Below are 14,523 nucleotides of genomic sequence, written 5' to 3'. Positions count from 1 at the left end.
CCATTGTCCGGATGAAGCCTGGTCTCCCTGGTGTGGATTCCAAATCGGCCTTGGAAGCTGAAGTAGAAGACCAGTAAGACAGAAAGTGCGAGAGGAAATTCTCTAAGACTCTCCGGGAGTCAAAGAAGAGTCTACCCAGGAGCTTATTGAGCAGGAGGCCAAGGCTCAGATATCACCTTTCCCTCCCCCCTGGGAACTCAGAGGGGGAGGGAGCATCAGAATTGACAAATCCCAAAGTCTGTTGCAGGGTCAAGAGGGCGGAGTTGAGAGGAGGTGGTTCACCAGACCAGCGACATGGTAGAAGTTGCAGCATGAGGACTCTCCCTGAAGGAGGAACTGATAAAAATCTGTTGGGCATGGTGGGAAACTGTCCATTTAGTTGGTGGGCAACTGCATTGCCTTGTTGGGCTAATTAAGCTCAGAGGCTAGCTCTTAGCATTCACACTCCCTTCAGGTATGGAGAGGTCTCTACTTACTGAATAAAGGTTTTGTGGATTGCACAGTGGACCTCTTTATTGTCTCACATGTCAGTGGGAGGGCTGGGAATCACGACAGCCATCATTACATAGAATACTGCACTAAATGAAACACAAAATGGCCAGTGAGTAGAAATGCCACTCCCACCTTCAACTTGTGCTTCAGATGGGATGGAGAGGAGAGACATGGAAGGTGGAGAGTTGATCAGCTGATAAATAGATGTCACAATGTGTTGAGCCTTCTGTGTCTTCCGTGTGCTCTATGGGCTGTCCTGTCTTCTGTGGCCAACATCACATTGTGGCACTGCGTTACAGAGTTAGACAGCAGGGGAAGATCTGAGTGGGAAGTCCTAAGTTTGCTTCCCCTTTATTGTCTATGATTTTGTGCAAAAGCACCTTGACAGCTAGGGTCAGACTGAGAGAAGATCGGCTGAGGAGAGAGAGCTCATTTGGGGATTTGGAATCATCTTTAGGGTGCCAGGACCACATAGAAACTTAACAGGGGAGCAGTATCTGTTGTAGTATTAATGGTTTGGGGAGTGTGGTTTTGCTTATGAACAAGGCAGGTACTCCCTTAGCATCTTGCTTGAAAGCAAAATTGTCGGTTTTGCCACTTCACTGGCAAATTTTAGCAAAAAAGATTGGGTAGTGTGGCAACAACAGGAGGCAGGGGTACAGTCCTCAGTGGCATCTGTTGGGGGGGGGAGGGCAATGTAGTTGCCTGACCCCCAGGAATTGCCATACATGCTGACTTCCCCAGTCACATCAGTGTTGGAGAAACATCACACACACACACCATCTGGAAGTGTGCATGGAAGTCACCCTCAGAAAAGGTGGGAGAGGAATCCTTTGCATCAATTGGAATCCCATGTATGAGCTACTGCATTTCAGAGAGTGGTTGGATTAAAGCAACTGTCCATAAATTGTACTTATTTATTTATTATATTTTTTAATCTTCTCAATAACAGACATTCTCTGGGATGATTACCATAGCTAAAGGAATAAAACACAATACAAAACCACAAAAGCTAAAAGAAAAAACACACACAATACAAAACCACAAAAGCTAAAAGAATAAAATACTCTACAAAACCACGAAAGCTAAAAGAATAAAATTCAATATAAAAAACAACACTGGCTAAAATGAAAATATATAAAGGCAGACATAAATTTTAGAATGTTTTTAGGATGTTTTAAGGAAGTTTTAAAGTTGTTTTAATCATGTATGGTATGTTTTTGATCAGTTTTTAATGTGTATTCTATATCATATTTTTATACTGTTCGATTTATACTTTGAATGGTTTTAGTTTTTGTGAACCGCCCAGGGAGCTTTGGCTATTAGGCGGTATAAAAATGCAATAATAATAATAATAATAATAATAATAATAATAATAATAATTCTAAAAAAGAAAACAAACAAATGAATACTGAACACTAAAATGATTAGGAGAAAAGAAAAGTATTTGCCTTTAGGAACCAGGTGAGCCCCCTTGGGGAGGGCATTCCATAAATGGGGTTACACAACTGAGAAGGCCTCTCTCTTACAGCCACCTTCCTAACTTCTTTTGGCATGGGCACCTGGAGGAGGGTCTCCAGAGATGACCTAAGGAATTGAGCAGGTATATATGGGAGGAGATGTTCTTTCAAATCATAACATTCAGTGGGTAGGAGCCATAGTTAGGAATGTATGGATTTTGGAAAATCCATTCCATCTGAATTTCATGCATTGCCAGATGCCTTTTGGTTTGTTGTCTGCTCATTGATAGAAACAGATTATTTTTCCCAATTTCTGAATTTCTGCAAATTCACATTTTTGGAAATTCTCACTTGTGAAAAAGCATAAATCCACCCCAAGAATGCACATTTTCACGCTTTAGCCTAAAGGGGTAATATGAATATATGACCAGTGTTTTTTGTTTGTTTGTTTGGTTGGTTGGTTGGTTTTTATTTTACATATTTTTCCACAACTAAATTTGTATAAAATTCTGGAAAGTAAAAACAAACAAACACAAGTGTGACTTGGGAAAATCTGGTCCGCTGTGGAATTTGAGAGTCGGATTCATTGAAATCCCAGCTCATTTGATTCCATTGCAGATTTCTCCGCCATCCCCAGCCATAGCTCAGAGGCACTGCACAAGCTTGGTTTGCAGAAGGTCCCCGGTTCAATCCCCAGCATCCCCAGCTAAAAGGTCCCGGGTTCAATCCCCCTGACTGAAAGCCACTGCTAGTCAAGGCAGACAATTCTGGCGTAGATGGATCAATGGCCTGATTCATATGTGGCAACTCCCAGGATACCTGAGAGAGCGCCTTCTCCCTTACCAACCTGCCCGGTCACTGAGGTCATCCGAGGGCCTGCTCCTGGTGGTTCCACATAGATCCATCCTCCAATTGGAATCCACCAGGGAAAGAGCCTTCAGCGTGGTGGCGCCCCTCCTGGGAATTCCCTGCCTCTGGAGGTCAGGCAGGCTCCAACCTTGTACTCCTTTTGGCGCCTCCTGAAAACATCTTTATTCCAAGAAGCCTTTCTTTAACATGAAGCATTGGATTTCTGTTTTTGCTTCTTTTAAATTTTATTGTAACTGTTTTATTCTGTTTTAATTTTCATTTTACCTTGTACACCACTCCAAATTTTTTTCAATGGGGAGCAGTATATAAATATTCTAAATAAATAAATAAACTCTGCATGACCAAACCAGCGAATCCAATCAACCATAATAATGCTTTGCATTTATACTCCCATTTCGAAAGGGATTATGTTCAAAATGCTTCACATTCATTATCTCAGTAATCCACCCTTATGAGAGCAGAATGGCATGGTCCAGCATAATTATCTTCATATTGCAGATGAGGGAACTTGCCTGAAAAAAAACAGTGGCTTGCCCAATGTTCACTTAATGAGTCGAAGGATGAGAGTTAAACCAAGAAGGCTCACTGGTCACATTTTTAGCCATAACACCACACCAACTATGCAATTCAATTCACAATCCATCAAGCATGGGGCTATTGCTCAAATCACCATTCATTCCATTGGAGATTAATTGAGATGATATGAATTCTTGGTACCTGAAATGACTGAGAGCTACAGCAGGAAATGCTTTGAGTTGCCTGACCCCCAGGAATTGCCATACATGCTGACTTCCCCAGTCACATCAGTGTTGGAGAAACATCACACACACACACCATCTGGAAGTGTGCATGGAAGTCACCCTCAGAAAAGGTGGGAGAGGAATCCTTTGCATCAATTGGAATCCCATGTATGAGCTACTGCATTTCAGAGAGTGGTTGGATTAAAGCAACTGTCCATAAATTGTACTTATTTATTTATTATATTTTTTAATCTTCTCAATAACAGACATTCTCTGGGATGATTACCATAGCTAAAGGAATAAAACACAATACAAAACCACAAAAGCTAAAAGAAAAAACACACACAATACAAAACCACAAAAGCTAAAAGAATAAAATACTCTACAAAACCACGAAAGCTAAAAGAATAAAATTCAATATAAAAAACAACACTGGCTAAAATGAAAATATATAAAGGCAGACATAAATTTTAGAATGTTTTTAGGATGTTTTAAGGAAGTTTTAAAGTTGTTTTAATCATGTATGGTATGTTTTTGATCAGTTTTTAATGTGTATTCTATATCATATTTTTATACTGTTCGATTTATACTTTGAATGGTTTTAGTTTTTGTGAACCGCCCAGGGAGCTTTGGCTATTAGGCGGTATAAAAATGCAATAATAATAATAATAATAATAATAATAATAATAATAATAATTCTAAAAAAGAAAACAAACAAATGAATACTGAACACTAAAATGATTAGGAGAAAAGAAAAGTATTTGCCTTTAGGAACCAGGTGAGCCCCCTTGGGGAGGGCATTCCATAAATGGGGTTACACAACTGAGAAGGCCTCTCTCTTACAGCCACCTTCCTAACTTCTTTTGGCATGGGCACCTGGAGGAGGGTCTCCAGAGATGACCTAAGGAATTGAGCAGGTATATATGGGAGGAGATGTTCTTTCAAATCATAACATTCAGTGGGTAGGAGCCATAGTTAGGAATGTATGGATTTTGGAAAATCCATTCCATCTGAATTTCATGCATTGCCAGATGCCTTTTGGTTTGTTGTCTGCTCATTGATAGAAACAGATTATTTTTCCCAATTTCTGAATTTCTGCAAATTCACATTTTTGGAAATTCTCACTTGTGAAAAAGCATAAATCCACCCCAAGAATGCACATTTTCACGCTTTAGCCTAAAGGGGTAATATGAATATATGACCAGTGTTTTTTGTTTGTTTGTTTGGTTGGTTGGTTGGTTTTTATTTTACATATTTTTCCACAACTAAATTTGTATAAAATTCTGGAAAGTAAAAACAAACAAACACAAGTGTGACTTGGGAAAATCTGGTCCGCTGTGGAATTTGAGAGTCGGATTCATTGAAATCCCAGCTCATTTGATTCCATTGCAGATTTCTCCGCCATCCCCAGCCATAGCTCAGAGGCACTGCACAAGCTTGGTTTGCAGAAGGTCCCCGGTTCAATCCCCAGCATCCCCAGCTAAAAGGTCCCGGGTTCAATCCCCCTGACTGAAAGCCACTGCTAGTCAAGGCAGACAATTCTGGCGTAGATGGATCAATGGCCTGATTCATATGTGGCAACTCCCAGGATACCTGAGAGAGCGCCTTCTCCCTTACCAACCTGCCCGGTCACTGAGGTCATCCGAGGGCCTGCTCCTGGTGGTTCCACATAGATCCATCCTCCAATTGGAATCCACCAGGGAAAGAGCCTTCAGCGTGGTGGCGCCCCTCCTGGGAATTCCCTGCCTCTGGAGGTCAGGCAGGCTCCAACCTTGTACTCCTTTTGGCGCCTCCTGAAAACATCTTTATTCCAAGAAGCCTTTCTTTAACATGAAGCATTGGATTTCTGTTTTTGCTTCTTTTAAATTTTATTGTAACTGTTTTATTCTGTTTTAATTTTCATTTTACCTTGTACACCACTCCAAATTTTTTTCAATGGGGAGCAGTATATAAATATTCTAAATAAATAAATAAACTCTGCATGACCAAACCAGCGAATCCAATCAACCATAATAATGCTTTGCATTTATACTCCCATTTCGAAAGGGATTATGTTCAAAATGCTTCACATTCATTATCTCAGTAATCCACCCTTATGAGAGCAGAATGGCATGGTCCAGCATAATTATCTTCATATTGCAGATGAGGGAACTTGCCTGAAAAAAAACAGTGGCTTGCCCAATGTTCACTTAATGAGTCGAAGGATGAGAGTTAAACCAAGAAGGCTCACTGGTCACATTTTTAGCCATAACACCACACCAACTATGCAATTCAATTCACAATCCATCAAGCATGGGGCTATTGCTCAAATCACCATTCATTCCATTGGAGATTAATTGAGATGATATGAATTCTTGGTACCTGAAATGACTGAGAGCTACAGCAGGAAATGCTTTGTGTAGTAGAGATTCTCAGATAACATTCCTGAAGTTGGAGGCAGTGCTACTTCATAAACTAGATGCAGACATTACCAGCACAAGCACACACACACTTAAAGCAGCAGGAAAAAATACAGAGTGTCTTACCGTGGTAATTGCCTAAAATCTCCTGAGTACTGTTCATATTTGTAGTCTACAACGTGCCATTGGGAACTGTAATATTTACATGCCTAAAGAAAATAAGGAAGAAAAGATCACTTCAGTTACATTCAGTAAGGAAAGAAAATGCAACCCATGCACTGAAACAACTTTTAACATGCAGATCACACATGGATGTTGCTCTGCATATAAAAAAAGCTTGTGTGTGAAGAACAAATATACTTAGTCTATGCAATGGTCTCACATCCCTTATGCACAACCAAATACTTAGTCCTCTTTTCAGTGATCACTGATGCACCAATAATCTGTGTGTGTGTGTGTGTGTGTGTGTGTGTGTGTGTGTTGGAGAGTGGGGTGAGAAAATGACATTTCTCATTTCCCCCCATCAGGTTATTAATTATGCTGGAGATTATTGCTCTGGAGTCCCTGTATGCTAAAATTGGTAGGGAGGGAAGAGAGGGTATACATGGCTACTTGTGTGTGCATGTGTGCATATGTGTGCACATGCAATTTTGCAGCTCTCAACCAACCATCACAGCACACATTCCTTAGTATGCTAAAAAGTGGCCTACCCCTGCTCCAGTCATCTACAGACCTATGTGAATATTCACAGGCAAGGATCTCCAGGTCTGTGCCTTGGTAAAATAATCCTGCAGGCAGTTAAGCTTGCTTAATTCCCATGAAATCAACAGGACTGAAGTGTGAGTAAATGGGGGTGCATATAAGAGGTGTGTATATAAAAATGTAAAATGTAAAATTGAACAATGTACTTTTAATGTGTTTTTATTCTTATATTCTATTTGTCCACCGCTCCAAAATTCTTGAATAGGGAGTGGAATATAAATATTGTAAATAAATAAATAGGTGTTTTGGCTTCTTTTTCTGAAAAGCAGAACTCTCTCCCAATATTGCCTCATAACTGCCCTTTTCTCTTCCGCGAATCTAAATTCACCAACCTTGCAAATTCGCTAACACGATACTTTTCCTATTACACCTGTACCCCCAAAGCAAAGAGACTAGACGTGGGGTTGCTGGGGTTAAAAGAGGAAGCATTTGATTACACTCATTTCAATTGAGGGGTCTGCAATGGGCAAATAGCCTAACATAAATAACTCCCCCACTCCAGTGTGGGTTCCCTATCAGAATTTGATAGAGAAGGTTGTCTCCTAATATCCCGTCTTTCGGGGTGAACTCCTCAAGGTCAGGATGAAGTGCTAGCCTTTCAGCTACCAAAGGCCCCTCATAGCCCTAACTTTTAACTGTCATGTGGAGGGAGATTGTTCACTCCCCCCCTTCCCAGAATCGTGGCTTCATTCTGGTGACTAGGGCAAACCCCAGGACTTGTCCACATGCCCCCTGCAGCCTTAAATTGGGCAAGTCTGAGGATTCTTCCCTTCATCTTTAAAGATGCCACAGAGTGCTCAGCGAATGATTGTGGATTGCACTGTTAATCTATTTAGTTATATAGCAACTCCACCCTCCTCTAAACCAGAATGTCCCTCAGTTCTCTATCACTCAGTAGCTCATATTTTCCAAGTATGAGATGGCTTTGTTGCTCATCTTGGAAACTCTTTTTAATATGATGATGTATCTTTCAAAATGTATGTGCCCTTTGCTCATTACAGATCCCTAAATGAAGCTTCTTCATTGTCAAGAAGAGTGGAATGTAGGTGTCACATATTTTTCACATTAATTCTACTAAATATATAATTGTTGACAACCAGCTTTGTTGCCATACCAAGACTCAGTTCATATCAAATTATTCTGTTTATGACAGAATTTTTGTTGTTAAGAAATACAGTATTCATGAAAAATCTATCAATAAGAGGGAAATAATGAGAATGAAGTGTATCCTGGAAATTACAGTTAAAACTACAACGGCAGGGATTAATAATTGTGCAGTACATTAAAAGTAATGCACCACTGTCTAATCATAGGTGTGTGTAGTGTAATAGCAAGTTGTTTTATGTACTGCAGCATCAGCTTTCTTGGCTCTTGTGTCTCTGTCAAAAGCACCTAGTAATAGATGAGAAGTAGGAAATATCATTTTAAAAAATTGGGCCACACAGGTTGTTCTTCAAATTAAATCATGCTTTTGCTCTGTTATAAGTGAACTCAAAAAGGGCCCTTAAAACAATGAGTCTCATTGACCCCAAATCACAATCCTAATTAAAAAGAGCAATCAAATAATAAAATTCAGCTCATGGTATTCTGTCAGTCTTCTCTTCCAGTAAGTGCAAAAAAATAGTATTTATTTCTGTTAATTAAAATATTTATGAATCATTGTTATACCCAAAAGGAACCCCAAGGCAGTATGCAATCTTTAAAAAAAACAGTCTCATACAAACAAAGCAATTTAAAAACAGAACGGAACAATACAAAACTTTTAAAAAACAATTCAGAGGGCAAACCTGTTAAAAGCCAGTCAAAGGTAAAATATTTTATTAAACTAAGATATATTGGTATAGTAATATACAAAATTTAATATTTTACAGAACCCTTCATCAAGAAAACATCTAAGCAAACAAGAAGGCAGACAGACTCCCTGTAGGCAGACTCCCAACCACCTGTTGGTCCAATAAAATATATTATTTCCCCTACTTTGTTAATTCCTGTCTCCCTGTCTATAAATTCAATCAAAACATCAACCCGCTTATACTGGAGGGGAAAATTTGATGGAACTGAATTTTCATTGTATTTTATTTAACAGATTTATAAGCTGCCTTATAAACCATGCATCTCCAGCCAGGCACTCTTCATATGTGTTTAACTACAAACTCCATCATCCCCATCCAGGACAGTCAAATAGCTGAGGATGATGGGAGTTGTAGCCCAATACATCTGGAGGGTGCCAGGTTGTAGAAGGGTGGGGTAAAACTTTGACATTACACTAAATATATCAGAAATGGAGAGTCTCTGGATATTTCTGGATACTTATTTGGATATCTGGACCATGTTTTTTTTAAGCCTATGTATAATTGCCAGTAAGTTGTATTCCCATATACATTTCAGATATATCCATGAATATGATACAAATGTATGTATGTATGTATATTAAAAAGCTAAAAAATCTTCAGCTGTCCATTTGCAAACTTAAAACAATAGTCACCTTTCAAATACAGCTGTCGTAGGCCTTAGCTAGACCTAAGGTTCATCCCGGGATCGTCCCTGCCTGGTCCCGGGATATCCTGTGTGTCATTTACATGAACAGGGATGACCCCGGGATGATCCTGGGATAAACCTTAGGTCTAGCTAAGGCCGTAGAGATACACAAAATAAAAGAAGTCTGCACATTATGAAGGCTACACACACAGTTTCTGCGTTGCTGTGGTGCTAATATCCCCTTCCTGGGCAAGGTGCTTGAGTGGGTGATTGCAGGACAACTCCAGGCACTCTTGAATGAAACGGATTATCTAGATCCATTTCAATTCGGTTTCAGGCCTGGATTGGAAACTGCCTTGGTCACCCTTTGCTGGGAGAGGGACAGGGGGAGTGTGACTCTGTTGGTTCTCCTGGACCTCTCAGCAGCTTTCGATACCATCGACCATGGTATCCTTCTGGATAGGTTGTCTGAGCTGGGAGTTAGAGGTACTGCATTGCAGTGGTTCCACTCCTACTTGGATGGCCGATTCCAGAAGGTGGTGCTGGGGGATTATTGCTCTGTGCTGTGGCACCTAAGCCATGGGGTTCCACAGGGCTCTATTTTATCCCCTATGCTGTTTAACATATACATGAAGCTGCTGGGGGAGGTTATCTGGAGATGTGGACTGAGGTGTCATCAATATGCGGATGATACCCAGCTCTACCTTTCCTTTTCTTCAAACCTTTTCTTCAAACCCAGGTGAGGCAGTGGTTATTCTGAACCAGTGCCTGGGCACAGTAATGGACTGGATGAGGGCTAACAAACTGAGACTCAATCCAGACAAGACGAAGGTACTGTTAGCGGGTGGTTCATCTGTCCGGCGAGGTGATGTTTGCCCTGTCCTGGACAGGGTTGCACTCTCCCTAAAGGATTGGGTCCATTGTCTGGGGGTGCTCTTGGATCCAGAACTGTCACTTGAGGCACAGGTGAACTCAGTGGCAAAGAGCACCTTTTATCAGCTTAGGCTGATATACCAACTGCGCCCTTATCTGGACAGAGATAGCCTAGCTACAGTTATCCATGCTCTGATAACCTCTCGTTTGGATTACTGCAATGTGTTATACGTGGGGCTGCCTTTGAAAACGGTCCGGAAACTTCAACTGGTACAAAACAGGGCAGCACGCTTACTAACAGGGACTGGTCGACGAGGCCACATCACGCCAGTCCTTTTCCAGCTTCATTGGCTGCCAGTCCAGGTCTGGGCCCGATTCAAAGTGCTGGTATTAACATTTAAAGCCCTAAATGGCTTGGGGCCAGGCTATCTGAAGGAACGCCTCCTCCCATATGTACCTGCCCAGACACTAAGACCATCCTCAGGGGTCCTTCTCCACAAACCCCTGCCAAAGGAAGTGAGGCAGGTGGCTACCAGGAGGAGGGCCTTCTCTGCTGTGGCACCCCGGCTGTGGAATGAGCTCCCTAAGGAGGTTTGCTTGGCACCTAACATTATATGCCTTTAGATGCCAGGTGAAGACCTTTTTGTTCTCCCAGCATTTTAAGAGTCTATAAATAAATTTTAACTTGGTGTTTTAAATTTGTAATTTTGCATTGCTGCTGTTTTGATCTGGTTGAGCTTTTATATTGTATTTTATATTATGGTTTTATACTGTTGTTTTATACTTTGAATGGTTTTAATTTTTGTGAACTGCCAAGAGAGCTTCGGCTATTGGGCAGTATAGAAATGCAATGAATAAATAAATAAATTGCTCAACACCCAAGTATGGCATAATGTAAACCTGCCATTTATCCCAGGGTGGACTCGAGGTCATCCCTGTGGGTCCAAATGACACCTAGCTGATGCTAGGGTGAACTGGGGACGACCACTCAGTTCTCCCGGGATATCTGGGACTGCTTTTGTCCCAGTTCTTTCTCCAGTCTTGAGACAATCCCAAGGTCCATGGGCAGTGTGGGATCCTTCCTCTTACGTGCAAGTAGCAGGGCTCAGGAAAGACTCAAGGAGCTGTGCAGGGGGAGTCCATGGGCATTGGGGATGAGGGGAAGAACATTTTCGCCATGTTTGCGATGGCTCTTGGCAACTTCCAGTGCTGAGTTTGTTGTATGGTGTTTTTTTAAAAATTGTACCTTTGCGCAGGATTGTGCTTGCACTGTTGTGCAAATGTCTCCACTTCTAAAAATAAAAATAAAAATGATACCCCAGAATGGCCGTCCTTAACTTCTAGGAAAACTCGGTGGTGTGTGGTCCCGAGGGATGATCCCATGATCATACCTCCCCACTCCTGGAAGTCCTCCAGGTGTAGATTAGGCTTAATTCCAATATTCCTTTTCCGTACCAATGAAGGCAATGTGAGTTCTGCAATGAGATGCAACAGGATCAGCCCCTTGTATGCAGATTAACAGGTGGACGAGCACACTCCTATCTCTGGATTTCTGTCATTTAGGTTTTTCTGAAATAAGTCTGGTGAACATCTGGCTCATGATAAATGCCTATTTGATTCGCAGCAATGTGTATACACTACTATGCAAGCCAGTGAAAAAGCTCATTCAGTGAGTTGGATCAGGGTCAAACCAAATCCCACACTTCATTCATTCCCTGCCTGGCAAATGGACAAAAAGTGCATTCTTAAAGAAAGGGACAGTTTTCTTCTTTTCTTTTGGTATGTCTATTACTAGTCATTATATGTAAAAGAATGTAGTGGTTTCACATACATTGGGGGGCTAATAGAAAGATAATTCTCAATGGTATGCCCCATCCACTTGTGCGTTTGTAAACAGATGCAGAGTTGGTAGGTACAACTAAACACAGTTATTTGACCTACAGATTAATAGAAAGGGCTGCATTTATAAAGGATCAATACATCTAATGTAAAAAGAACAAAAAGCACATTCAGCTCATATTAAGAGGCTGGTTGAAACTTACAAAGCAAGTTATGGGATGACTTGTTCAGAAGTGGGACAGAATTCTGCCATGGATGTGTACATACTAAAGGGGCCCCTGAAGGAGCATGCAAAATGTTTCAGGAAGCTTTGTCCTGCCAGTCCAGCCATCTATAAACTAGGCAAAGCATTACATATTCTAGAAAAGGGGAAAAGGACCATTTTCTCATATTGCCTGGTCCTATGGGCATGGTTAAAGATGCACAATAGAATTCACCCCAGTCATTGCACTAGACTTGGAGGACAAAGGGACAGGTGGTGTTCTGACATGTCCCCCTACTCCCCAGTATCACTATGGCATACATCAGCCATCCAGGAAGGAAGACTGGGAAAAGAAAAGGAATCTTTTAAGATTCTGCTCAATAAAGATGGAGACACTCCTTGATTAAACTCAGACCTTAAGTCAGATCTAGTTAGCTTTTTTCCAATATACAAAAGAAGGGAGGTATTACAATGGCTGATTTGACCCAATGGAATGGCATGGAAAAGAATAACACAATAGTAAGATGTAACCAAGACGGGTGAGGTATTGCATGGGCCTTCATTTTCTCTAACAAACTCTGCATGTTGTCTATTTCCAAACACTTTTCTGCCACATACCCACCACACGTCATGCTTGGTCAAACTAAGATACAACTAATTGATTGTGTCATTTTGGGAGGAGAGCAATGATACGCTCTTGACCTGCACTGCAGAGTAAATTTTGTGCAAACAAATTAAGTGAAGCAAAACCCACTAACATTCTGGGCAAGCAGCGGAACTCCACTTGAGTTCCACTTTCGTTTATAGCCTATAGCTAATGCTTATAATTTACTCTTTAACTTCTCTCACAGCTTCATGTAATGAACCATGTGCTGGTTTTATTCAATGCTAAAATTCCAGAATGAAGGCCACAGGCCTTAAATAATAGCAACATTGCATAGTCATTTTAAAATAGGGATTACAAGTAATTTAACATTAAAATATTATAGGGGACCAGTTATGAAAATGGAAATTCATTGTCAAGGTTTATATGCTTTGCTCTTCTGAAAAAAACAAAACTGTATGGTGATTTCTTTGGCCACAAGTAGCAAATAAATAAGTTATATGGCTCTCCAAATATTTTTCTGAAGTGTTATTTTCATTTTCGTATACCAAACTCATGTGGTAAATAAATATTAATGATGGTGAGTAGAGGCTTAGACACAAAGCCAGTTATTATATACTATTTTGCATCACTGAATTAGATATATTTCAGGGGGGACGACAAGAATGGATATAAAAATGCGGGCAGTATGCAAGTCAGTACTAGAGCTAACCTAAGCAATCTCTAGCACAATGCTGATAGCATTAGCTGGCATGTTGGGTTTCCATAGCACTTGCTAAAGCTACTGGCAACTAGGGGGGTCACTCATATTAGCACAACATAATTTACATTAGTGCTAGTGTCAGCATGGATACTGCCCCATGTCTCCACATAATCTGAGATCAGATAATTCCAGAAGCTCAGCCCTGCTATCATAATCTGTCAGCAGGTTACACAGATAACCCATTCTAGTAAAGCCTGTTCAGATTTACGCAACCACTGGAATAATTTCAGAAGTTGTCATTTGGATGAAAAATGTAGTTTTTTCCTCTCACACACTTAATGTAAATCTTTGGGCGCAATACCGAAGTGTGCCCCAATTTTAATGCAGCAGGCAGGCAAGCTTGTATGAGAAGTGCATGACTGTAAATTTGTATGAGAAGTGAATTGAATACCTTCTTTCCTGTAATTCTGGGTCTTGACCAAATGGTAGGAGAGGAGTACGACATGCTCCTAATGTGGGAACTTCCCTGTTGGTATAAACTAGTGCTGGTCCAAAACCTGCCTCCAGTTTCCAGGATCTTTCCCCTCTATCTGTGAAAGAGGCATTGGTTTTTTCTGCCTCTTTTGTGGGGAGGGTGGGGGGTGGGGAATTCAGAGAATTTTCTCCTTGAGGAGAACTGAGTTTCCACATTTCTTTCTAAAGTGTAGCCAATTACTGAGGGGCTTTCTTCCTATTTTTCAGTTTTTTAAAACAACAAAAGCAAAATAAAACAAAACCCACCCCTTCCTCCAGCATTTAAAGGAGCCTAACAGTTCTTAGTGAATGCCTATTGGAGACCATGTGACCTCTCCCTCTCCAAGAAGCATCCAGGAAGCACTCCCGGGGTCCTGAAAATGCTGGGGGTGTTTTTTTTAAAATAAAAAGAGCCCTCAATAATTGGCTACATTTAAAAAGGTATGTGGAAAAACTGTTCCTCTCCCCAAGGAGAACATTCTCCAAAATTCTCACCTCTCCTAGCCTCTTTAGCCTGAGTTTTCATTCCCCGCCCCCCAGAATGCCAAAAATGGAATGGTCAAAATTTTCAGCACAGCACTAGTATTA

The 14,523-nt window shown here is 40.9% G+C and overlaps 1 protein-coding gene across 3 annotated transcripts in view; it reads right to left on the bottom strand.

Annotated features, from left to right (window-relative positions):
• DOCK10 (dedicator of cytokinesis 10) overlaps window positions 1–14,523 on the bottom strand; it is a 199,583-nt gene that overhangs the window by 109,374 nt on the left and 75,686 nt on the right. For all 3 annotated transcript variants that reach the window (XM_063132211.1, XM_063132212.1, XM_063132213.1), the window contains exon 4: window positions 6,088–6,170. In XM_063132211.1, the coding sequence (XP_062988281.1) occupies window positions 6,088–6,170 (83 nt within the window). The remainder of the gene's footprint in view (window positions 1–6,087; window positions 6,171–14,523) is intronic.

This window comes from Elgaria multicarinata, chromosome 8, assembly GCF_023053635.1.
Source record: "Elgaria multicarinata webbii isolate HBS135686 ecotype San Diego chromosome 8, rElgMul1.1.pri, whole genome shotgun sequence".
Lineage (NCBI taxonomy): Eukaryota > Metazoa > Chordata > Lepidosauria > Squamata > Anguidae > Elgaria > Elgaria multicarinata.
This window is presented reverse-complemented; position numbering and strand designations above follow the sequence as displayed.